At 30.3% G+C, this 24,943-nt stretch overlaps 2 protein-coding genes across 2 annotated transcripts; both read left to right on the plus strand.

The window, feature by feature from the left end:
• The first annotated feature begins 37 nt into the window (after nt 1-37).
• Nucleotides 38-3,934, plus strand: LOC122859909. Its single transcript, XM_044163592.1, has 4 exons — nt 38-677; nt 1,959-2,453; nt 2,532-3,467; nt 3,558-3,934. Exons 1-4 carry the CDS (start codon nt 38-40, stop codon nt 3,932-3,934), a joined length of 2,448 nt encoding a protein of 815 aa, XP_044019527.1.
• A 6,989-nt stretch (nt 3,935-10,923) lies between these two features.
• LOC122859910 (baculoviral IAP repeat-containing protein 2-like) lies at nt 10,924-11,451 on the plus strand. Its single transcript, XM_044163594.1, has one exon. It carries the CDS (start codon nt 10,924-10,926, stop codon nt 11,449-11,451), a length of 528 nt encoding a protein of 175 aa, XP_044019529.1.
• Nucleotides 11,452-24,943: the final 13,492 nt, after the last annotated feature.

A 24,943-nucleotide genomic window follows, 5' to 3' on the forward strand; every position in this document is an offset into this window, starting at 1 on the left:
TTTATCATTTTTATTTAGTAAATTTTTAATATTAATCATGGATAGTTCAAGTGAAGACGAATGTCAAGACGGTGGAAGTGAAGATTGTATAGAATTACTCGATGAAACGCGTGAAGAAATACCTAAATTTTCACTCACAAGTACGACGTATACATTCAAAATAAAAGACGTTCCTCATAATCGCGGGCTTGTTGAGTTTATTGAGAGTGCTTTTCGACAAGTATATGAACGTGTTATGTCTTTGTCTAGCAATAACACTGACCGAATTATTTTTAATTTCCGATCAGAAAATATGACTAGTGATTCATTTACAAATTTGACACCAATTAATGAGTTTACTTTTGATCGTTTATGGACAATAATAAGTAGTATATGTCAAAGTGCTGGCGGTATAGATGCGACGGCTGCATTTAATATAAAAGTTATAATTTTAAAACGAATTTTTGGTGGATGTGGAATGCCTAAAAGTGAAAGATCGAGACGTGGTACACTAATAATTAATAATAAAGATAATTTATGTTTACCAAGATCAATCGTAGTAAAATTATCTGAATTAGAGACAAATAAACTTGACGTGGCTAGATTAAAAGCAGTTCGTGACGCTCGATATGAATTACAAAAAACATTGACTCTTGAATTTATAAATAAATCTGGTGTTGTTATTCCACCTGAGGGATGTGGGTTAGAGTGGTGAGACAATTTCAGATGTATTTAGCAACATGTCCGATTAAACGCGTTTTAAAAATATATAAATATGTTTCTAATAATATGAATGGACATGAATTAATATTTGATGGTACAGATTTAGTTGAGGGTTTTATTCGTGAAGAACAAAATTATATACCAATTGCATATTATGAAAATAGTCATCATTATGAACCAATAAATAATATAATAACTTTTATGCATGGTACAAAAAAATATTGTTTAATTTGTGATAAAAGATATTCATCACCTGAAACGCATTTGTCATGTCCTGGTCGTTGTGACCGATGTTTAAATAATTTGTGTGAGATAAATGTAGAATTAGTTGAGTGTCGTGATTGTGATCGGGCTTTTTATGGACAACAGTGTTTAGACAAACATAGGACAGCTCAATCTTATAATTCAAAGCATTCAGTGTGTGAGGCAATAAAAAAGTGTAAAAAATGTTTTAGAAAAGTTCACTTAAATACGCGTCATTTATGTGGATATTATTATTGTTCTGCATGTGAAGAGCTTCAACCGCCATCACATTTATGTTATTTTAAAAGTAAAATGAATTATAAAAAAAAAGAAGATCTTTGTGCTTATGTTTTTTATGATTTTGAGACAATGCAATCTAAAACAGTTAATAATGATAATAAAATTTATAAAATTCATGAGGTTAATTATGTAGTAGTTCACCTTGTGTGCGATAAATGTATGAATGATACGAGTGATTTGGATGAGCCTAGTATACCGATCGAGAATAAATGTGATTCATGTACTACTCGCGAATTTATTGCTGAAGGGAAAGACACTGTAAAAAAATTTGTTGATTTTTTATTTGGAATAAAAATAAATATAGTGAAATTATTGTATTAGCTCATAATCAAAAATTATGATGGTCAGTGGCTTTTAAAAGAATTAATTAATCGTAAATTAGGAGGAAAAATTAGTACTATAATTACTGGTACAAGTATTAATGTTTTGTCGTTTGAAAATATTAAATGTATAGATTCACTCAATTTTTTTCAAGCACCTTTGAGTGCTTTACCTCGTATGTTTGGTCTTGATGAAAAAATTTCAAAAGGTTATTTTCCACATTTTTTAAATAAAATCAAAATTATATCGGTGAGGTACCACCACCAGAAATGTATGGTGTGCGTGCGAAAAATAAAAAGAAGCTGACAAATTTGATAAGTGGTATAAAGAAAGAGTAGACTCTGGAGAATTATTTGATTTTAGAAAGGAACTGAAACTTTATTGTACTCTAGATGTAATTGTTTTACGTATGGCATGTTTAAAATTTATAAATTTAACTTTAAAAATTACTAATGTTAATCCATTCCGTGAAGCTTTGACTTGTGCTTCATTATGTATGCGTGTTTTTCAACGTAATTATCTTACTAAAGAAAAAATCGGAATCGTTCCCAGGTCTGGTTATAGATTAAGCGACAATCAGTCAAAAGAAGCTCTTCAGTGGCTGGAATGGTTAGCATATTCAACAGCAAGTAATATTCAACATGCTGGTAACTCTCATGAAGTCAAAATAGGTCCAAAAAAAATTAGAGTTGATGGTATAAATGAAAGACGAAAAAACATTTTTCAGTATCATGGTTGTTGGTGGCATGGATGTATTGAGTGTTTTATGTTTAATCGTGATCATGTACAAAAAGATGGTACAACTTTGAATGAACGTTATGAACGCACGCAAAATATTACAAAGTATTTAGAAGATCAAGGTTATGATGTTATTGAAAAATGGGGATGTGAATTTAAAAAATTGTTAAAAGATGTACCTCAAGTAAAAAAATTTGTTGATTCTATTGATGCAAATTATTACACAGCATTGAACCCACGTGATGCTTATTTTGGTGGTAGGACGGAGAATTTCGTCGAGTCATATACAGTACAACCCGGGGAAACTATACAGTATGTAGATTTCACAAGCCTGTATCCGAGTGTCCTTAAGCAATCTGCATTTCCATTAGCTCATCCTAAAGTATATGCTGGTCGCGATATCGAGAAAAAATTTCCAAATAATGATATATCAAAAATTGATGGATTAATAAAATGTCGTGTACTTGCACCGTCTGATTTACACATGCCTGTTTTGCCTGTACGTTCAAAAAATAAAAAACTTTATTTTCCACTCTGTCGTACATGTGTTGATACAATGGAGCCAGGTTTTTGTAATCATAATAATGATGAGAGAAGTTTAATCGGTACTTGGGTGTCGTCAGAACTAAAACTTGCTTTAACAAAAGGATATGTCATAGAAAAAATATATGAAGTTTGGCATTACGATAGAATGTCGATGAATAATAAAGAAACTAATGAAGTCGGTTTATTTACAGGATATATAAATACTTTTCTTAAAATAAAACAAGAAGCCAGTGGGTACCCATCTTGGGTCAAAACTGAATCTGATAAAGATCAATATATCGAGGAATATTTTCAAGCTGAAAATATTAAACTTGATAAAGAAAAAATAGATTTTAATCCAGGTCTCCGTACATTGAGTAAAAATATGCTCAATTCGTTATATGGTAAATTAGGACAAAGAAGTTCTTTATGGCGTAAAACAATTTGCAGTGATTTACAAGAATTTTATGAGATAGTAGATAACGAAAAAAATTTAATTCAATTTATCGAACCAATAAATCAAGAAACTGTCTTAATTTCGTGGAAATTAATTAATGAAGAAGAACCTTTAACAAAAACAACTAACGTTGTATTGGCGGCTTTTACGACAGCGTATGCTCGGGAAAAATTATATTCTTGTATTCATGAAAATAGTAAACAAATTTTATATGTAGATACTGACTCTATTATAAGAATATGTAAAAATGAAAATGATAAATTAATTACAGGGAGTAAATTGGGAGATTTAACTGATGAGCTAGAAGAGTATGGAGAAGGTTCATATATAAAATCTTTTATATCGGGTGGGCCAAAATTTTATTCTTTTATTGTACAAAAACCTGATGGTGGTCAAGTAGAAGTCTGTAAATTGAAAGGTGTGCGGCTTGACTTGGAAGCACAAAAATTTATAAATTTTAATACTGTTAAATCATTAATTAAGCGTGAAATAGATCCTTTTAAAATTGAATATAATTCTATCCGTAGAACAAGAGATCTACAAGTGTACTCTACTATTGATAAAAAAATGATTTCTGTTACAGGACCTAAGCGTAATCACTACGAGAATATTACATATCCTCTGGGGTATAAAAGACAACGTGTGTAATAAAAAAAATTTCTTAAAAATGTAATAAAAAATTTTGTGTAATAAATAAAAATTTATTGTCAAAAAATATTTGTATTGTCAAAAATAAAAATTTTGTTTCATAAATAAAAAAATTTTTTAATAAAGATAAATAAAAATTAAAATTAAAAAAAAAAATTTGTCCTATGAATAAAAATTTACTGTCAAAAAAATATTTGTTTTGTCGAAAATAAAAAAATTGTTTTGTAATAAAAAATTATTTTACCAACCATTTTATTTTTCAGATTTCTATATAACTCGATTATTTATTTATTTTTTCTCAGTTGTTAAAATGTCTCTAGTGTGTCAATTCCCGTTTACTATGCTTCTTGCTGGAGCATCAGGCTGTGGTAAGACTACTTGGTTAAAAAAATTTTTAAATGAAAATATCACCGATGTAAAATTTGATAAAGTTTATTTTTTTTATGGGCAATGGCAAGACAGTTTTAAACAATTTTCTTCAGTTGAATTTGTTGAAGGTCTACCAAAATTAAAAGAGTTTAATGATAAAAAAAAAAAATTAGTTATTATCGATGATCTCATGAGAGAGTCCGGCTCTTCCAGTGTTATTATGGATCTTTTTACAAAGGGAAGTCATCATCTTGGATTATCAGTTATATTATTATCGCAAAATCTTTTCCATCGTGGCTTTCGTGATATAAGTTTAAATACACATTATATTGTTTTATTTAAAAATCCTCGAGATCGTTCACAAGTATTTTTTTTAGCACGACAAATATACCCTGAGAATCCGCGTTTTCTTCAAGAGGCTTATTTTGAAGCGACCTCTGTACCTCATGGATATATTTTACTTGATTTGAAACAGAGTACCCCAGAAAATCTCCGTGTACGTACATGTGTTTTTCCAAGTGATACACATAATTTTGTTTACATTCCACGAAAAGATATAAATACAATAACGTCATCTAATAACATACCAGTTGTACGAATATAATGGCAGTCGGTACGTGTAATCCGTTTAATAAAAAACATAGTGTTCTACTACAAGCATTAGTATATGCTAATCCAAAACAACGTCAAGCAATTTTAAAGCATAGTGACAAAAATCTTATTCGCTGTATTGGTGAATGTTCATTAAATATTTTGAAAGGTACAATAAGTATTAAAAAAACAGAAAAAAAAAAATTAAAAAAACATAAATCAATACTACGTTCTCTGGCCTCTCCAGGAAATATAAAAACAAAAAAAAAAATTTTAATTAATCAATCAGGTGGTGGCTCCTTGTTACCTTTATTACTTACTCCAATAATTACAGCTGTAATTACAAAATATTTTAAATAATGGAACATGTAAGAAAAATGGTTTTAATTCCTGAAGACTCGGTTAATAAATTAAATACAAACAATGACGTAGGTACTGTTCAAACACCTGGAGATGTGACGTCACGCCTTGATAATCAACTCCATAATATTTTAAATTCAAATAAAAATGACGGAGAAAAGTGGAATGAATATAAAGAAGTTTTGAGACGATTTTTATTTTTCAATAATAATAATAACAATAATATTGACTACAGAAATTTAAGTAATGATAATGATACAAAATATCCGGAAGACTTGATTATAAAAGCAGTTCCTAAAATTTTTCAAAAAAAAGCACAAGGTTTAATAAATCATATAACCAGAGCAGATAACGGAAATCGATTAAAATGGAATGATAAAGGCTTGGTTAGTATAGACGGAAAAACTATTCATGGTTCTAGTATTATTGATTTAATTAATGATGCGTTACGTCATCGTAAAAATATTAAAGCAATCGGCCATGATCAGTTTGCACGATTTTTAAAAGATATTCATGCGCCTAGAGATTTTGTTAGTAATATTAGTTTCTGGGAACAAAGCGACAACGATGATGCTGAAGAAGAAGTAATTACACCAAATTTAAGACCACCACCAATTAATAAAAGAAGATTGAGCAGAAGAGAATTGTCTTTTTCTGATGAAGAAATATCTACTGTACGTAAAGTTAAAAAACCTCCACAAAAAACTGTAAAACCAGCTACATCAATTTTGCGACCATCAACAAGGTCATCACAATGGTTAAGCATAAAAAAATAAATTTACCAAACATTTATTACAACCCCAAAAATCCCCTATCATTCTCGGGTGCACGAAATATATTTAAAAAATACCCAAAGTCCAAAAAAGAAATTTAAGATTGGTTAGATTCGCAAAATACTTATACACTTCATAAACCAGTCCGGAGAAAATTTTCTCGTTTACATTACATTACAAAAAATGTAGATGATTTATGGGAAATGGATTTAGCTGACTTGACCTCATTACAAAGTTATAATGATGGTAATAAATTTTTATTAGTTGTCATAGATGTACTTAGTAAATATCTTTGGGTTGAACCTCTTATTAATAAATCAGGAAATACTGTATGTCAAGCACTTGAAAAAATTTTTTTAACTAGTGGACGTCGACCAGTAGTTTTACAATCAGACAAAGGTAAAGAATTTTTAAATAAAAATGTACAAAAATTATTGGACCAAGTCAAAATTCATTTTCGTGTAGCACGTAATCCGGATATCAAAGCAGCTATAGTTGAACGAGTAAATCGCACACTTAAAGAAAGAATTTATCGTTATTTCACGTATAAAAAAACTCATCGTTATATTGAAGTCTTACCTAAAATTGTACAAGCGTATAATAATGCAATACATTCATCAACAAAAATGACCCCAGCCGCTGTTACTATATACAATGCTCAAAAGGCACGTGAAAATATAGAAAAACAATATACAAATGCGACAAAAAAAAATAATAAATACCATGTTGGTGACTATGTTAGAATCAGTAATGAAAAGCAATCTTTCAGTAAAGGTTATGCTGGATCTTGGTCAAAAGAATTATTTATAATATCAAAAGTTTATATTCGACAATCTTTACCTATTTATGAAATTAAAGATTTAAAAGGTGAAGATATTTCAGGTTATTTTTATGAACAAGAAATAAGTAAAGTAAATCAAAATATAAATGAAGAATATTTTGATGTTGAAAAATTTTGACACACGGGGAAAAGGACAGAAAAAGAATATCTTGTTAGATGGAAAATTATTCTAGTGATTTTGATGAATGGGTACCAGCAAGTAATTTAAAAGATCATGTTCAATAAAGATTTTTATATTACACTTGTTAGTAATAAAAATAATCAATATTATCCGAATAATACAACAGCTGCATTTACAACACAATTACATCGTGCATTTAATCTTGAAGGAAGCTGGTCAGTTGGATTGAGTGAAATAGCGTTTCCAAATGCTTTTTTACATATAAATAAAAGTGAAGGAATAATTAATATTGATCTTGGTAATAATAATTTTAACGTAAATATCGAAAGTGGTGTATATCCAAATACAGATAGTGTCATATGGTCATTTAATGAAGATAAAAATTTTATACAACATTTTGAATTAGTATATAATACTCGGACACGTTTTGTTACTATAATAAAAATGTAGTGGAAAAGATTGCAAAAACATAAAATAAAAATTAACCAGAAAATTGCAAATATTCTTGGATTTATATACCGCTGAGGGTCTTGTTTTACTGAAATTCAACACATTTTAAAAAGCAAATGCACTCAGCAAGCATATATTACGTGGGTTTCCGTCAGCTTTATATATGTACATTGTGATATTGTTTCTTCCTCATATTATTGGTGAATCTAATAAGCAAGTATCTTCTGAGTTGTGCCTTTTTGACTCTAGTAATTATCAATACGGCTCGTCGTTAATTGAAAAAATTTCAACTATATTATTTTTCCTTATTACGTCACTCATTTGATACTATTACAATAGATATAAAAGATAGAGCAATACGTAACTGAACGAAGTACCGAGATCCATTATTCGTGACACTTCATTTTAAAAAATAATTAAAATGTATATTCAATATTATGAAAATCAAGTTGGTGGTGGGGCACTGATCCATCAAGTACATTTAAATCAACGTGGTCAAGGGATAGGAGGGTTTCTTGGTGGTCTCTGTAGAGGAATATTACCACTAATTGGAAGTGCATTGAAACCAGTTGGGAAAAGAATTATTATCAGTTGAATGAATGTTTTGGGTGATGTCATCACTCGTCAGAGCAATTTAAGAGATTCTCTTGATAATCATTTGACACAATCTGGTAATAAATTAAAAAGAAAAGCTATGGATAAACTAGATATATTTTTAAGTGGAGGTGGAGTTGGCTATAAAAGTAAACGACAAAAGACAATAACCAGTCAGAAACGTATAACTCGAAGACAACGTTCCAAGAGAAAAAAAATCAAAAAGGTCGCATTGTCAAAAAAGAAAAAAAAGAGTTGTAAAAAAAAAGAAAAAAATTCAAAAAGATGGTGGGAAAAAAATTAAAAAAGTTGTAAGAAAAAAGAAAAAGTCAATTGATATTTTCTCGTCATAATGTCATTTCTTCATAGCCATTCTTGTGAGTGTAGTAAATCTGAATTGATTTATTTACAATACCACCTACTCAGACTACTGTTGAAGAGTCTCACTGGGTTTATTACAATCCAGTCACAACGCTCACAGAGGATTCACCAATTGAATTTCATATTCCAGCTAATAGAGAAGAATATATTGACCTGGCACATACGATGTTAAAGATAAGATGTAAAATTACAAAAGAAGATGGAACTGCTGTTGCCGCTGATGCTGTGGGTGTAACAAATAATTTTTTACATACAATGATTAGTCAATGTGATGTTTTATTTAATCAAAAGTCAGTCTCTGGATCTAATTCTTCATATCCATACCGTGCATATATTGAAACATTATTAAACTATGGATCAGATGCATCAAACAGCCATTTACAATTGGGACTATGGTTTCTAGATACTCCAGGTTTTATGGAAGCACCAGTAGGAGCTGCTGCTGGAGCACAAAATAAAGGATTGCAAGATCGATCACTTTTTATGACTAATGGCAATCAATTTGAGATGCTTGGGCATTTACATGTTGATGTTTTTAATCAAAATAAATTTTTATTGAATGGTGTTGAGATGAAAATAACTTTAACACGATCAAAGAATGAATTTTGTTTAATGGACAACACAGAGGATGGAAATTATAAAGTAAATATTTTAGAAGCAACACTCATCATACGTCGTGCTAAGCTCAATCCAAGTGTACTTGTAGCACATTCAAAAGCATTGGCCAAAACGACTGCAAAATATCCTTTGACTAGAGTAGAAGTAAAGAGTTTTATTTTAGCTCAGGGTATATTATCAAATACACTTGACAATATTATACTAGGAAGTTTACCTAAAAGAATTGTTGTTGGTTTAGTTGATAATAGAGCATTTAATGGTCATAGAAAATTTAATCCATTTAATTTTCAACATTTTAATTTAAATTTTTTGGCCTTATATGTCGATGGAAACCAAGTTGGTGGTAAAGCATTATCTCCCAGTTTTAGTAATAATATTCATGATGCTGAAGCCTATCAGACATTATTTTCTGGAACTGGAATACATTTTGCTGATCATGGAATGAAAATTTCTCGTTCTAGTTTTACGAAGGGCTATACTTTATTTGCATTTGACTTAACACCTGACCTCTGCTAATGATAGCATGTACTGGAATTTAATAAAAAATGGAAGTCTCAGAATTGAGATAAGATTCGGTGTTGCACTTGCTCAAACAATAAATTGTATAGTATATGCCGAGTTTGATAATATTATAGAAATTGATAGTACACGTCAGGTACTATTAGATTATAGTAATTAAGAAGGGGTATACGTATATATAGAGCTACTTTAGTTTATGTTATTCAGTCATAAATATGTCGGAAGTTTTAATCATTGATATTCAGTGTCTAGTTGATCTCGCAATGAATACTACCCGAAAGAAATTTCTGTCTTGACATTACACGATAAATTTATTAGTCATTGGATAATTGGACCACCTTTTAAGTACTCGAAACTTGAAAAAGGAGCTCGTCGACAAAACAATTGGTTAACAAAAAATTATCATAAAATTGATTGGGACGCATCTGAAGTACCTTACAAAAATCTACAATCATTAATTGAAAAATTGGAGAACTTGGTAAAAATATTTATGTGAGAGGTGAAGAGAAACGTATGTTTTTACAACAATATTTGCGAGAACATTGTATTATTAATTTAGAAAATATATCACCACGATTTGGTTTATTACCAGCAGACGAACATTATTGTTTATTTCACGGAGTAAATTATCCTAATTATACTTGTACTCAACAAAACGTTTTATTAAATTTAAAAATTTGAGTGAGACGAAGAATACTATCCAATTGGTTGACGCATTACCACCACTTACGGATTTGACACGTGCAGGAGTATGCGCTAGTGACCGATTACCTCATATATGGCCGAAACGTTTTGGAATTATTGTTAATCTTGATAATCATAATCAACCAGGATCTCATTGGGTGTGTTTTACGTCAATAATTTGGGCCATGGACTCTTCTTCGACAGCTTCGACGACCTCCGAGAGATCCCCGTTTCCTTTACGCTCTCAAAAGAAATTGTGTCATCCACGAGTACAACAATATACAGCTGCAAAGTGTTACGAGTAATTGTTGCGGTCATTGGTGCATTGTTGCTCTTCATTATTTCGCGAATGGTGGGAGGCTCGACGGATTTCTCCGATTATTTACGAATGATGTTGAACGGAACGACCGATATATTTTAAGAATGTTTAAAAAAATTGTTAGTAGACGTAAGAATTATAAACATAAGAAAAAATTTCATTTCCTTACTGGTAGTGGATCTAAAATACAATCATCTATTTGTAATCGAAATTAAATAAATTAATTAATAAAAAAACATGTGTGGAATTTTTATTGAAAAATAAGTAGTTTATAAATTGGGAATTGCATCCATTGGTTCAGGTGAAAACTCCCCTCCCATATTATCAAAAAATGTACCCACGTCGTCTCTTACGACAACTAGTTTTAAAATGAAGTCTTCAGTAGAGGATAGAAAACGTAGATATAATAAATATATTTATCGAGTAGAAGAAACTAGACAAAAAAGTATAGAGCTATCACCGATAGCAGATATTTGTGATCCTGTAAGATTTTCTGCTGCTGGATTTTATTATACTGGTTATGGATCTAAGTTGAAATGTTTTGAGTGTTGTGTTGAAATTGACGAATGGAGTCGAGGTGACAATCCATGGCTAGATCATCAACGTGCTAAGGCAAGCTGTCGTTTTATTAGAAATATAGCTTGTGGTAATGTTCCTAGAGGAGTAAGCCCACAACTTATACCTATGGAAGGTGATCCACATTGTATACCTACAGATTTTCGTGCTTCGTATCGTGTTCCATCTACTTCAAGAGAAGAAGACCGTACATTTTATGCTGAATTTTATATTGATCTTGAAATGGAAGAATATTCTAATCCTCCAATTGAAGAACATTGTGTTGGAATATCTACTACACCTCCAGCGGAAAAGATCTGGTCTCATATGAATCACGATTAAATACATTTTATTATTGGCCGAAATATATTTTCAGACAAAAGAATCCATGGCTGAGGCTGGATTTTTTTATTCGTCTATAGGAGATTATGTAATATGTCATCATTGTGGAAATGGAATTAAAGATTGGAAAAATAATGAAGATCCATGGGAAGAACATGCTAGATATTTTCCGGAATGTTATTTTCTCCGACTAATAAAAGGAAATGATTTTGTCGAACGATATTCATTGCAATACAATTTTGAAAAAAGTGAAGAAAGTACAGAAGAAAAAAAAATTAAGAAAAAGAAAGACAAAATAAAAAAAGATAAAAAAAGTAAAAAAGAAGATGATACATTTGTTTGTAAAATTTGTTATAATGAACCATTGTCTGTTATTTTTCTTCCTTGTTTACATATGGTTACATGTGTCAAATGTGCTCCAGCAATTGATAAATGTATTATATGTCGAGTTCATATACCTGGTGTCATTCAACCAATAATATCATAATTAAACATGTGTCAAAAGTAGATCAAATAAATTTTAAAAATAAATAAAATGTCTTAATTATTTAACCTATATTTCCCAGCTGCATACAAATGAGTCATACTTGAAATTTTGGTTAAAAATTGAATAATAAAATAATAAATGTAATAATATAAAAAAAAAAAATTAAAAATAAAATAAAAAAAAAAATTACACCTGGGCTGACTCGAACGCTAGACCCTACGCTTGAAATATTAATATAACTTTTTATTTATTTGAAAAATTATCTGCGTCAATTCCGATTGTTAGTTTAAACATCAAAGAATAATATAAAAGTAAAAAAAAATTTTTAACATTTTTATTCATGACAATATTGACAATTGAAAAAGTTGCTATGTCCCTGTATGATAATACACGGGTCTGACTCGTACACTTTAAATGCTCGTTATAAATTAATTTAAAATTATCTGCGTCAATTCCGATTGTTAGTTTAAACATCAAAGAATAATATAAAAGTAAAAAAAAATTTTTAACATTTTTATTCATGACAATATTGAGCATTGAAAAGTTGTTACGTTCCTAAAAAAAAAAACACGAATCCTGACTTGAACACTAGCACTACAAACATGGCCGCCCTACACTAACACTTATTTGGCTCACACACATTTTCCATTCAAACTTTTGCTGGGACTTTTGCTGCCGCTGCAGCGCTATAAACATTTTACACTACCAAAACAAGACCCGCCCTACACTAACACTTGTTTGGCTCACACACATTTTCCATTCACACTTCTGCTGACACTTTTGCTTGTAGTCTGCTTGCACCTATGCGCGCGCACACATCACAAAATAATATTTAAAAAAAAAAATAATATTATTATTCATATATATACATACGTACATATATAAATAATAATAACAATAAATAAATAATAAAAAAATATATATGTAATAAAAAAATAATTATAATAATAATAATAAATAATAATAATAATAATAATAAATAATAATAATAATAATAAAAATAAATAATAATAATAATAATAATAATAATAAATAAAATAATAAGGGTAGTTTTTTAAGGGTAGTTTTTTGAGGGTACTTTATCAGGGTAGTCGCGTATGGACCCCGCGGAGTTTGTAGGTGCTCGAGGGGTGAACGCGAGCAAGCGGCACAGAGGGAAAGGGGGCAGGTAAAAAAACGACTCCCAAAACCGGTTTTTTCGTGGATCGTATACCATTTAACAGCACGCTGCCCGCTATCTCTCCCTATACTCTACTGGCGTAAATCCGGTTGCTGCGTGTCTACTAGTATTATATGTAAATATTGCTAGTTCACACCACACATCCCAATCTTTATTTTTTTCCACGTGATTCCGTAAATATTCTTTTATTTAATGATGTGACCTTTCAAGGGGCCCATTACTTTGTGGTCTATATGCTGTGGTACGGTAAATTGTAATTTTAAATATTTTGGCTACTTTTTTAAAAAGGGAGGACATAAAATTCGTTCCCTGATCGGTTAGCATAGTTAATGGTGGGCCAAACACACAAATAAACCGTCTAACGAATGCGTGAGCTACGTGAGTCGCGTCAGTTTTTATTAATGGTACAGCCAATAAATATTTTGTTAATTGACATTGCATAGTTAGTATATGAGTATGTCCTTTTTTTGTTTTTCGTAACGGTCCAACCATATCCATAGCCAGTTTTTCGAACGCGTAGGTAGGTGTATCCGTAATATGCATTGGCTGACGAGTTCTAATCCGGACTAATTTATTTAATTGGCATTTTCTACATTTCTGAATAAAATCAACAACATCCCTTTTCATTCCCGTCCAAAAAAAGTCTTGTCTTAATCTGTCATATGTTTTTGTCATACCTTTATGTCCACCAGCTGATGACCCATGATATTCTTCTATCAAGGCCATACGTATTTCTACGTCTGGAATTTTTACTTGTAAATTACATATAATTATTTTGATGTCTGTCCCCATGAAAGTATTAATTAATAATTGTTGAATAAATTCCCACGGTATTTCGTCTAGTTTAGGAGTTTTTGCAATACAAAAAATTTTAATATCTAAACCCATAATTACATTAAATAAATTGGCAATACTTTCAGTCACGTCTTCTTCTGTCACCTGGTCATTCGAACGATATTTTATAGGGATTACTAAGCAAGTCCGCGACTTGTACTTAACCCGACTCGATCTATAGATTGTCATGTCTTCCGGTATTTTAATTAATTCCACAATTTCTTTCGCCCCATTATCAGTGGGTTCCCCTGAAATGGTAGTAAAAATTACCATGGCCCCGGTCGAATTTAATAAATTATCTCTAGACTCGACAGTATTATTATTTATTTTTATAGTATTAGGAATTTTTCTTATTCTGTTATCCAAATCATTGATATTATCATCATTATTTATTTCATTACTTTCAATATTATTGTCGTCTTCATCATACAACCATTCATTCATATTAATAGTAGAATCATTTTCACTATCATCTTCCACCACATTATTTTTATTATTTCGTGAATTGTTATTAATCAACATATCTTCTTCATCTTCTCCGTCATAACTCTCATCCTCCATACTTTTCTCCGAGTTAACATTTGAATCCTCATTATTATAATTTTCATCAATATCAAAATCATTATTATTAAAATATTCTTCATTAATTAATTCATTATCATTTTCAATATGACTTAAATTACTATTTTCATTATTCTCTATTTCATAACATTTATTCTCATTAATTTTTTCATTATTTTCACTTTCGTCATCAGTGATAATATTACTCATGTCAATTTTACTATTATTTTTAGGAAAATTTTTATCAAGGTCCTCCGATGTAAGTTTTAGATTTTTGTCAGCTGTGTTATTTTTATCGTATTGTAAGTCATTTTGGTTATCATTATCGGTTAACGCGGGAAATTCGGCAAAGTCTTTAGAAGTAGATGGTTGAGGGTCAGTAAATCCGCCAAAAAGATTATCAACCTTGTTTTGATTTTGTAATTTAAATTTGTTTTTTAAAATTTCATCAGTCAAAATTTTAGGTTTATTATTATTTTTATTTTTATTGGTAGTAATTTTATTTTTGTCTTCACTTCTAATAGTAATATTATCGTGGTCAATTAATTCCTCAAAATCAAAATCGGGTTTGATAATTCTTTTTGTTGATTCAGCTACATTGTTTTTACGGTCTTTATACTTAGTATACCACGGAAGTTTAGTAATGTCGTCAGCGTCGACCATCAGCTGTGGCCTTTTAATATTTTTAATACCCACTGTCACTGGAGTGTCAGATAGATCTGTGCTCTTGTTTTTTGTATTTGCGTTTCAGTCTAACTGTGTCAGTGTCGTCAGATGACGTGCATTTGAGTCTTTTGTTTTTAGTACCGGCCTTGATGCGCGATTTACCTTTCCCCTCCGTCAATACGAACAGCTGTTGAATACACATCAGTCTCTCTTCACTCATACTCGTATGTTCTGGTGGGAAATTTTTTGACAGCGCGTCCGCGTTCGCATTCACCCGCCCTTGCTTATACACAATGTCATAATCGTAGTCTTGTATGTTAAATCGCCAACGGACGCATCTCGATTGTGGGTTTTTCATAGAATTTAGCCAAACTAACGGTCTGTGGTCCGTTACCAAAGTAAATTTTTTTCCGTACAAATAGGGTCTAAATTGGTTTACCGCGTAAACGATCGCCAGCATTTCTTTTTCGGTAGTACTGTAATTTTTTTCCGTGGTCTGTAACACACGTGATATATATGCTACTGGTAAGTCTTGACCTATGGGGCCTGTGATTTTATTTTTAATGGATAACATAAAAGCTTGTGTCCATTGCGGATCAAGGAGTTTCAGAGCTGACCGACAACTACCAATAAATCCGCGAATGGAATTTGTTTTCCCGTCATATTTCGGTATTAGATCAAGAGCATCTCGTAAAGAACATTTACCGACGGTAACGTTTTCGACCGGCTCAGAAATTTTTACCCCGTTTTTGTTGTGACTTATTTCAGAATACAATGGTACATTTAAGGGTGGGCTCGAATGTTCTAATTTGAAAGTTGAATTTACTTGTGTTTCGTTGTTATCAATTAAAAAATTTTGATTGAAGCTATCTTTACTTTGTTGGTTAAAATATTTAGTAAATGAGATTATACAATCATTTTTTATTTGCAATTCTTTTTTCAAGGTCTCATTCTCGCGTTGTATCTGAGTAATCGTCTCAGTCAAAGCATTCTCTCTCTCGTTTGACATAATAACATTATATGTGTCACGGTCATTCATCATTCTCTCAGATTGCTGACGACATTCATTCTTTTCCTGATTTACTTTCTCAAGATTTTTATTTACATGCAAGAATCCCTCGTTCAACGTATTATTTCTATGTTTTAAAATTTTGTTTGATTCAAACCATTCACTCTTTTTTTTTCACCACTTAAACGTTTTGTTAGATTTAAAATTTCGTTTGACATTTGTTCATTATCAGTAATAACGAGGTCTGTCGCGATTTTTATTTTATCAACCGTACTAATTATATTATCCCCCAAATCGGCATGTTGTTTTAGTTTTTCAATGGTTTCTTTAGCATTTGCATATTCAATCCCTTCCACATTTTTTTCCACATCAAATATTTCTAAGACAGGAATTATTCCTAAAAATTCGTTAGCGCATGATCGTATTTCGGTAAGTAAAATTTTTAAGTTTTCCCCGTCAATTTTTCTCCCCCGCATTGCTTCAGCGTGCAAGTCTACCTCCTCATATATAGGAGTGAAGCGCGATCCGGCCCCCGACCTAGGTAATGACATTTTCGCTAAGTATTTCTCCGATGGACAAATTAATTAACACGGAAAAAATTTTTAAATTTTAAACACACACAAAAAAAAATTATTTTAAGAATTTATCTTCATACAAAATTTAGCGCAATAAAAATAAGATTAATTTATATAAATTTTTAAGTTTGTTTGTTCACATAAAATTTAAAATATAAAAGGTACATTTTGTTCATAAAAAAAAATTATTAATTTTAACTTTATTTGTGACTCTCGCGACAGAATCAAAATTTAATAAAATAGAAAATAATATATATATGAATATGTGTATAATATGTGTGTATAATGTACTGAAAATATTACTACCCAAAAAAAAAAAATATTTGTTTTTGCACTGAGTTTAAGAATCTACCCTACACATTACAAGATCCCACTTCTGACACCAATTTTGTTACGTACCAGGTTGATTTAATTAAATTAGTCTATGAAATAAGAAAAGAAAAGAAGAATATTTAACTTGAAAAATAATAATATAATTTATTAGGACTAATTTAATTCAATCAACTTGGTATTTAACATTTTTTTTTAAAATCCTCGTATTTTGTTATTCCCTACGGGGTAACGGTAAAATTTTATAAAAAATTTTAATATTTAATAAATTGTTAATTTTTGTCATTTATTGTTAATAAAATAATTAAAAAATTTATAAATTTATATTTAATTGTTAATAAAATTAATAAATAATATTGTTCATATATTTTTTTGTTTAAGTATTTAGTAGCGTGATAGATTCATGTATGTTTCAACAACAAAAAGGGGCCTATTTAACATAGGTTTTAAATGAAACGCAGTAAACCATTAATTTTTTGATTTCGGTTTTTATATGGAGGTATGCATAGAGCACTGCCATATGGACAATATATATATTTTATGGTAACTTTTCACATAATATATATAAATAACTGAAGCAACTGTGCCTTCCCTGCGGGGGGAATTTTAATTTCTTCTTCAATATATATTAAAATTCGTGACTACAAATTTATTTCATTCTCTATCGTTACAATGATTATTGTTACAACTAAAATTTATTTAATTTTCATTCATTTTGCTTGTTCCTTCTAATGGGTCATCTCTATGTCCAGAATCGCTTTCTTCTAACCTTATAAACTCTCCGTTTTTATTCATTTTGTTGTACTATGATTTTAGCCTGTCAATGTTAAATATTTATTACAAAATTGTCGAGTTCGATTGTATTTATTTTATTTACTTTTTTCTCTTAGTTGAATCAGGATTTAACGTTTTAGTTGTTGCTGAAGTCGTCGTTATATTTTTAATTTTTTTATATTTATTTATTTTCAATTCCTTTAATGCTATCACATCACCCTTTTTTCCCTAGAAATTTTCTGCCTCTTCATTCCATAAATTTAGTTCAATCTAAAATATATTTCCTTTGGTAAATTTATTATCTTTGTTTAGTTTAATCAAACTTTTTTTCATTTAAATTTTATTTTACTTCATAATCACTGTCGTCTGCTAATGTTATTGTTCTTTATTTTAAGAACCGTCCTGACATTGCATATATAAATTCCACTTTATTTATTGCTATTATGATTGCGATGATATCTAAATAATGTCATTATTATTATTGAATAGTTTTCTTTTTTTTTTTTTTTTTTTTCGCTGAAATTATTTTGCCTGCAAATGAATTAATTGGTAGATGTACAATTTCTTGTATTTTTTTAATCTCGAAATTAATTTTTGGTAATTTTCATTTTCCTTATCGTCATCGAATTTTATATTAGCTTCTACTGTTATGATTATTTCTTTATTATTTATTGATGGGTATTGTTCATTAATTTTTTTCAATAATCCTCCAGTGATCGTATATATTTTGTTTAAATTGAATATTTAATAATTTATCATGTTATTAAATTTTTTTTAAATCTTTTTGTTGAAAAATCTTGTTGAAAAATATGATCTTTCCATGATATTTTGCTATACTTTTCTTTTTTGTTTACTCATATTTTTCTAATATTTTCCTATAATTATCGTATTTTTCTTTATATTCAGTAATTTTTCTATATTTTCGTTTATTCGTTTATATATTCTTTATTTTTCTATATTTTTCTTCATTTTCCATATTCATCTTATTTAGATTAATTAAGGGACTTAGAAATTTTTTAAGGGGGGGGGGGGCATAATTGATATGTTCCCTTATTTATCGTTTTTTTCTTTATATTCAGTCACTTTTTTATATTTTCCTTTATATTTACCGATTTTTCTTTGATATTTTCCTATATTCTCTTTTATATTTACTGATATTTTCCCATATTTATCGTTTCTTTCTTTATATTCAGTCACTTTTCTATATTTTTCTTTATATTTACTGATATTTTCCCATATTTAGCTTTTTTTTCTTTATATTCAGTGACTTTTCTATATTTTTCTTTATATTTCCTATATATATTGTATTGGTTAAGATTAAGGGACTTAGAAAATTTTTTGGGGGGGTGTCTACCATGGTTGAGATTTAAGGACTTAGGAAATTTTTTAGGGGGGGTGTCTACTATGGTTGATGGGGTCCAGAAGAAAAGCGAAAACAATAGGAAATTAAAATTCCCTAAAAAAAAAAAAATTTGTGTTGGGCTGTCATATGTCCAAAAATGTATATATATAAATATTTTAATATATAAATATATGATTAAAATTATGAAAGTTTATTTTATATTTATTAGTTTTGATCATAAATATAATGGCTATTAATAATTTTTACCATATTTATGTTATATATACATAAAAATATGACAATTAAATTTTTTTGTTTGAAAAAAGTATATATATTTATATATTTATTTTATACGTATGTATATAATAGTATCAACTTTTTTCCTTAGTACAAAAAGTTGAAAAAGAGAAAAGAAAAAAAAATAACAGTATAAGTTTTATTAGCACAAAATTAATTTTCGACTTAGTACAAAAAGTTTTTTTAGCAACAAAAAAACTGTTTACTTAGTACAAAAAGTTTTTTTTGAAGTGAAACTTCTTTAGAATGGGCAGTAAAAAAAAAAAACAAAAGATGGATGCAACGAAAGTAACGGTATGAAGGTAAGTAATTTTAAATTATTTTTTATCTTGTTTTATTTATTTATTCCCTTGACAACGATACGAAAAAATTTGTTTAAAATTTGTTTCAAAATTTTAGTTCCATGAAAGATTCAAGAGACAAAGGTGAATATTAAGGTTAAAACTTTTATTATATACAATATATAATTTATTATGTTACTTTTGATCAAATAATGAGTATTTAAAATGAATCTGTTGAATAAACAAATAATACACAAAATAATATTTATTCAAGTGCTTGACATAATACGACAGCAACATCATAATCACAATACCAAACAACAATAAATAATATGTGGATAAAATGTGGTACCACGTGAACGTAAAGATAGTAAAGATCGTACTTTAGATTGTATAGGATTTCAAGAAACAATTAATGACATTGAAATATTAGCAGAAAAATGTGACAAATGTACTGGTAATCCTAAATCAGTTAAAATTTAAATATGACGAGGTGCTATAGCAATGTCTGATAATTTTAATGAGACTTGTAATGGTGGTTATAATGATATTTTTAAACAAATAATAAGTATCTAAAATAAATCTGTTAAATAAACAATTAATACACAAGATAGTGGTTATTTAAGTGCTTGATCTAATCACAATACCAAACAACAATAAATAATATGTGGATAAAATGTGGTACCGCGTGAACGTAAAGATAGCAAAGATGGTTATTGAGATGGTATAGGATTTCAAGAGACAATTAATGAGACTGAAATATTATCAAAAACATCTGATAAATGTACTGGTAATCCTAAATCTGTAAAATTTAAAATACGACTAGATCCTATACAATGTCTGGTAATTTTCATGAGACTTGTACTGGTAGTTTTAATAATATTTTAAATCAAATACAATATTGATCATATATAAACAGCAGCAATCATAATAGAACAAATACATGGTAGTGATAGTGGCGGCGATGATGCACCATCATGTGTTTGTGGTTAATTCGCTCATAAAAAAGATGTTGAAAAAATCGATCAATATTTGACATTAAATTTTTTTAACATCAAATAGTTCGTTTTGTTTTTTTTTTTTTTTTACGGAGGCTAGGAGCCATAGGCTCAGCCGCAGTCTTGAATTCATCGGCGAAAAGAAAAAATCGCTCATAACTTACGAACTAAAACCTTTACTTTAACTGAAATTAGAAAAACTACAGTTATATGATATAATTTCATCATTATAAAGAACACACTGCGATTTTCAATTAGCAAAATTAAAAATTCACAATCATATTAATTTTATTAAATATTGAAATTGTTTTTTTTTTTTTTTTACGGAGGCCATAGGCTTAGCCGCAGTCTTGAATTCATCGGCAAAAAAAAAAAACGCTCATAACTTACGAACTAAGTAACCGAGAGACTTCGTACCAAGCTCAAAAAAAGGAAAAATTTATCAAATAAATTAATTTTTTTTATTCAGTTTTTCTGTTCAGGAAAGGAACAGGAAACCTGAACATATCCTGAATAAGGTTTCCTGAACAGATTCTGACAAGAATATTATCAGGAAAAATATTTTTTGGATTTAATTTTAATTTCAATTCGAATTCTAAAACAAAATGACTAGGGACAATTTAACAAATTGTTATATTTTATATTTACGTCGCAAATTCTAATTTAAGTTTTTTTTAGCTGATGTAATTTATGAAAGCAAGAAATCACATCCGATCATCGATAGACGGCATGGCTGCGCGTGTTAAGGCCCGTAGTTGTAATCTGGACGATCCGAGTTTGCGTCCCACTAGTGGTTAGGTAATTTAAGTTATGTTAGGTATATAAAATCTTAACATATGATTTTCAACCTGTTTCATCATTAACATTGCTATAGTAAATGAGTTAGCCGATTTACAAAACATTAAATAATGAAAATTTATTTTTTTTTAGAATTACTTGATCCGTTTCAGATCAGGAATCCTGTTCCATTCCTGATCAGGTATCCTGGTCAGTTTTCCTGATCCAATTCTGATTCTGATCAGAATCCTAAAAAAGAGCGTTACATTCTGATCCGTTTCTGAACAGGATTCCTGATTCGGTTCTGATTTGAAATCAGGTTCCCTGATCCGGTTCTGATCAGAACCTTAACTAAATTTCCACTCGGGATTAGGCTCAATTTATGTGTCTCAAAAAACTCTATCGCCCGCTTTGAAAAATTCTTTTCCATTTATAATAGTTTTTGAGAAAAAAAAAAAAACCTTCAAAATTTAAAAAAAAATCCGGATATTTAATTTTTTTGCGCGAAAACTGTTATTAAGAGAAAAAAAATCCGTTATGTCGTCACTAGATTTTTCTTAGGCGCATAATTTGAGCCTAATACGAACTCCCTATCTTGATTATAACAAAAGTTATGGCTCGCCGAAAAAAAAATAAAAAAAACGGACCAAAAAATGTCATCATAGAGTTGAAATAAAATGTTTATAAGGCTCCAAAAAAAGCTTTAAAAAACTCTATTGCCTTTCTTTTAAATATGAATAATAATTTTGTTAATTAACGGTTAAAATATGTCTAAGCAATAAAAATAACAATGGCCCTAGCCGGAGTATTAAAAATTTTTAATTCTCAACGGGTAACGCTGGCCACATGCCCCAACAAATGTTACCAGGTCTTTTTTTTTTATTCGAATATTAAAGAGATAGCTACTTAATTAAAATCAAATTTATTTCGATTATAATTTGTATTAATTTTATTGATATTTTCCAGGCTTTAAACTGTCAGATTACGAGACTGAAATTGGTTCAATATTCAATAATATTGAAAGCTTAAGTCATCTGAAGTTGATATATCGGGAAAATATTTAAAGATATCATCCCAACAAAAATCCTGACGATAAACAACTGAAAAAACTCAGTATTTCATGAATATATATACATAAAATAAAAAAAAAGATAGTCAAGTTCCCCAAGGTGCACCCTAAGTGTTCCGTAGGATTTTTTATTTTTTTTCTTGCTGTTTACAAAAATATTGTAAAAAAACAGTTTGTGACACTACATATCGTTGGATGAAATAAAAAATAAACGACCAAAAAATTTGAAAAAAATATCGTAGAGTCTACAAATGAAGCGTCGTCGATTAAAACGTTGCCGGAATTGATTGGTCAATATTGGGCCATGTCCAAAAATGGGCATATTAAATCTAATGCGGCCCCAAAATTGGAAATAAATATGACGATTCCTTTCGGCCAAAAAAAATAAAGAAAATGGAACACTAAAAAGTATACATAAAATAGTAATAGAAGTGTTTGGCTGACTAGTTGTTCAATAGATAAATATTTATATAAAATTATATTCTGTGTTCAGTTTTAAAATTAGAATTTCATTTACATAGAGCCTTAATATTATAACTAATCAATAAATTTAAAAATTTCTATCATAATTTTTAATGACTGAATGAACATAATAGTTCACTTGGAATAAGAGCGAAAAAGACAACTAGTGAAAAATATATTAATGCAACGAGAGATCTTTCAATTACTATTTATCAGAATTACTAAAGAAGTTTCACTTCCCTGTGCGTACAATAACACACATCTTTTTTTTTTTTGGTAACTAAATTTATACGTATTGCTTTATTACTTAGTACAAAAAGTTTTTTTTTTTTATGGTAACTAAATTTATACGTAATGCTTTAATACTTAGTACAAAAAGTTTTTTTTTTTTTATGCTATTAGTAAACTGTGCTATAACGTCGGATAAGTCCAACTCAAGCATATTTTCCGGAGTTAAGTGTGCCGCTCCGGTTCGGTAGTTCGAGATAAGGATGCCTGTAGGTCTCTCCTCCCCTGCAGGTGCCATGCACTCACCTGTTCTCCCCTACTCTCTTGGCGGCTGCCCCTGAGAGTCCTACCTTACTCGTAAGTGGCACTGTTGCACCCCAGTCTGGGCCCACTTACCCCTCAGTACTATTGTTGGGCAAGCCCACGTTTGAATAGTCACCGTCGGGAAGCCTAGGGCGACCCTTCCTTATATCAATTACGAAAATAAACATCTGTTACTCAGTGATAGGTCTGAGATTGGGCAGTGTTATCAACGTTTTATGGGTAGCAGCATGAGGTACACTGTCTACCCCTCGCACAAACAAGTTAGCCCATCATCCATTGGTTACTTTCCGGGGAAAGCAACATAGATGAGGTTTCCACCCTTCCCTTAGGAATCTTGTTAATCCATTTATGCGCGTCACTAGATAGATGATGAGGCATTTGGCTATTTTTTTTTTTTTTTTTTTTTTTTAACGGTTGAAGGAAAAAATGCTTTTACGCACACCACTTTTTGGTAGTGTGGGACTCAGATCTAAGAGAGTCAAGAGAGAGATTAAGAGAGTCATAGTTACTCCCGCCGTTTACACGCGCTTGCTTGAATTTCTTCACGTTGACATTCAGAGCACTGGGCAGAAATCCCATTGCGTCAACACCCGTGAGGGCCATCGCAATGCTTTGTTTTAATTAGACAGTCAGATTCCCCTAGTCCGTGCCAGTTCTGAGCTGAGCGTTGAATGGCGGTCGAAGAGAATAATAATAATAAAAATAAATTTATATATTAAAATCTCGCAGCAAAAAAGATTCATAGGAAGCCAAGGCACGGGACCAAGCTTGTTTTTATAAAAAAAAAAATAAATTTTTTTAAATTATTAAAACTCGCCCAGGCCCGGCACGTCGACCAACCTACTTCCCTATTAAGCCCGACATGCCCCGCTCCTCAGAGCCAATCCTTATTCCGAAGTTACGGATCCAATTTGCCGACTTCCCTTACCTACATTAGTCTATCGACTAGAGGCTCTTTACCTTGGAGACCTGCTTCGGATATGGGTACGAACCGGCGTGATATCTCGACGTGGCCCTCTCCTGGATTTTAAAGGTCCGAAGGGAAGATTTAGACACCGCCGCAACTGCGGTGCTCTTCGCGTTCCAAACCCTATCTCCTTGCTAGAAGTTTCCAGGGAACTCGAACGCTTATACAGAAAAGAAAACTCTTCCTGAATCTCCCGACGGCGTCTCCAGGTCATTTTGGGTTACCCCGATGAGTACTCTTACGAGGGCCCGAATTTTATACGGTTCCACTGCCGGGTTCCGGAATAGGAACCGGATTCCCTTTCTCCCGATGGGTGTATATTTATTATATA

Source organism: Aphidius gifuensis, linkage group LG6 (assembly GCF_014905175.1).
Source record: "Aphidius gifuensis isolate YNYX2018 linkage group LG6, ASM1490517v1, whole genome shotgun sequence".
NCBI classification, from domain to species: domain Eukaryota; kingdom Metazoa; phylum Arthropoda; class Insecta; order Hymenoptera; family Braconidae; genus Aphidius; species Aphidius gifuensis.

Excerpts from the sequence above, each read along its gene's own strand:
- LOC122859909 (XM_044163592.1), top strand. The coding sequence starts at position 38 with ATGGATAGTTCAAGTGAAGACGAATGTCAAGACGGTGGAAGTGAAGAT. Across the intron at positions 2,454-2,531 it reads TGTTATTGAAAAATGGGGAT|CATTGAACCCACGTGATGCT; the intron begins GTGAATTTAAAA and ends ATTATTACACAG. Across the intron at positions 3,468-3,557 it reads TCGGGAAAAATTATATTCTT|GGAGTAAATTGGGAGATTTA; the intron begins GTATTCATGAAA and ends AATTAATTACAG.
- LOC122859910 (XM_044163594.1), top strand. The coding sequence starts at position 10,924 with ATGAAGTCTTCAGTAGAGGATAGAAAACGTAGATATAATAAATATATT.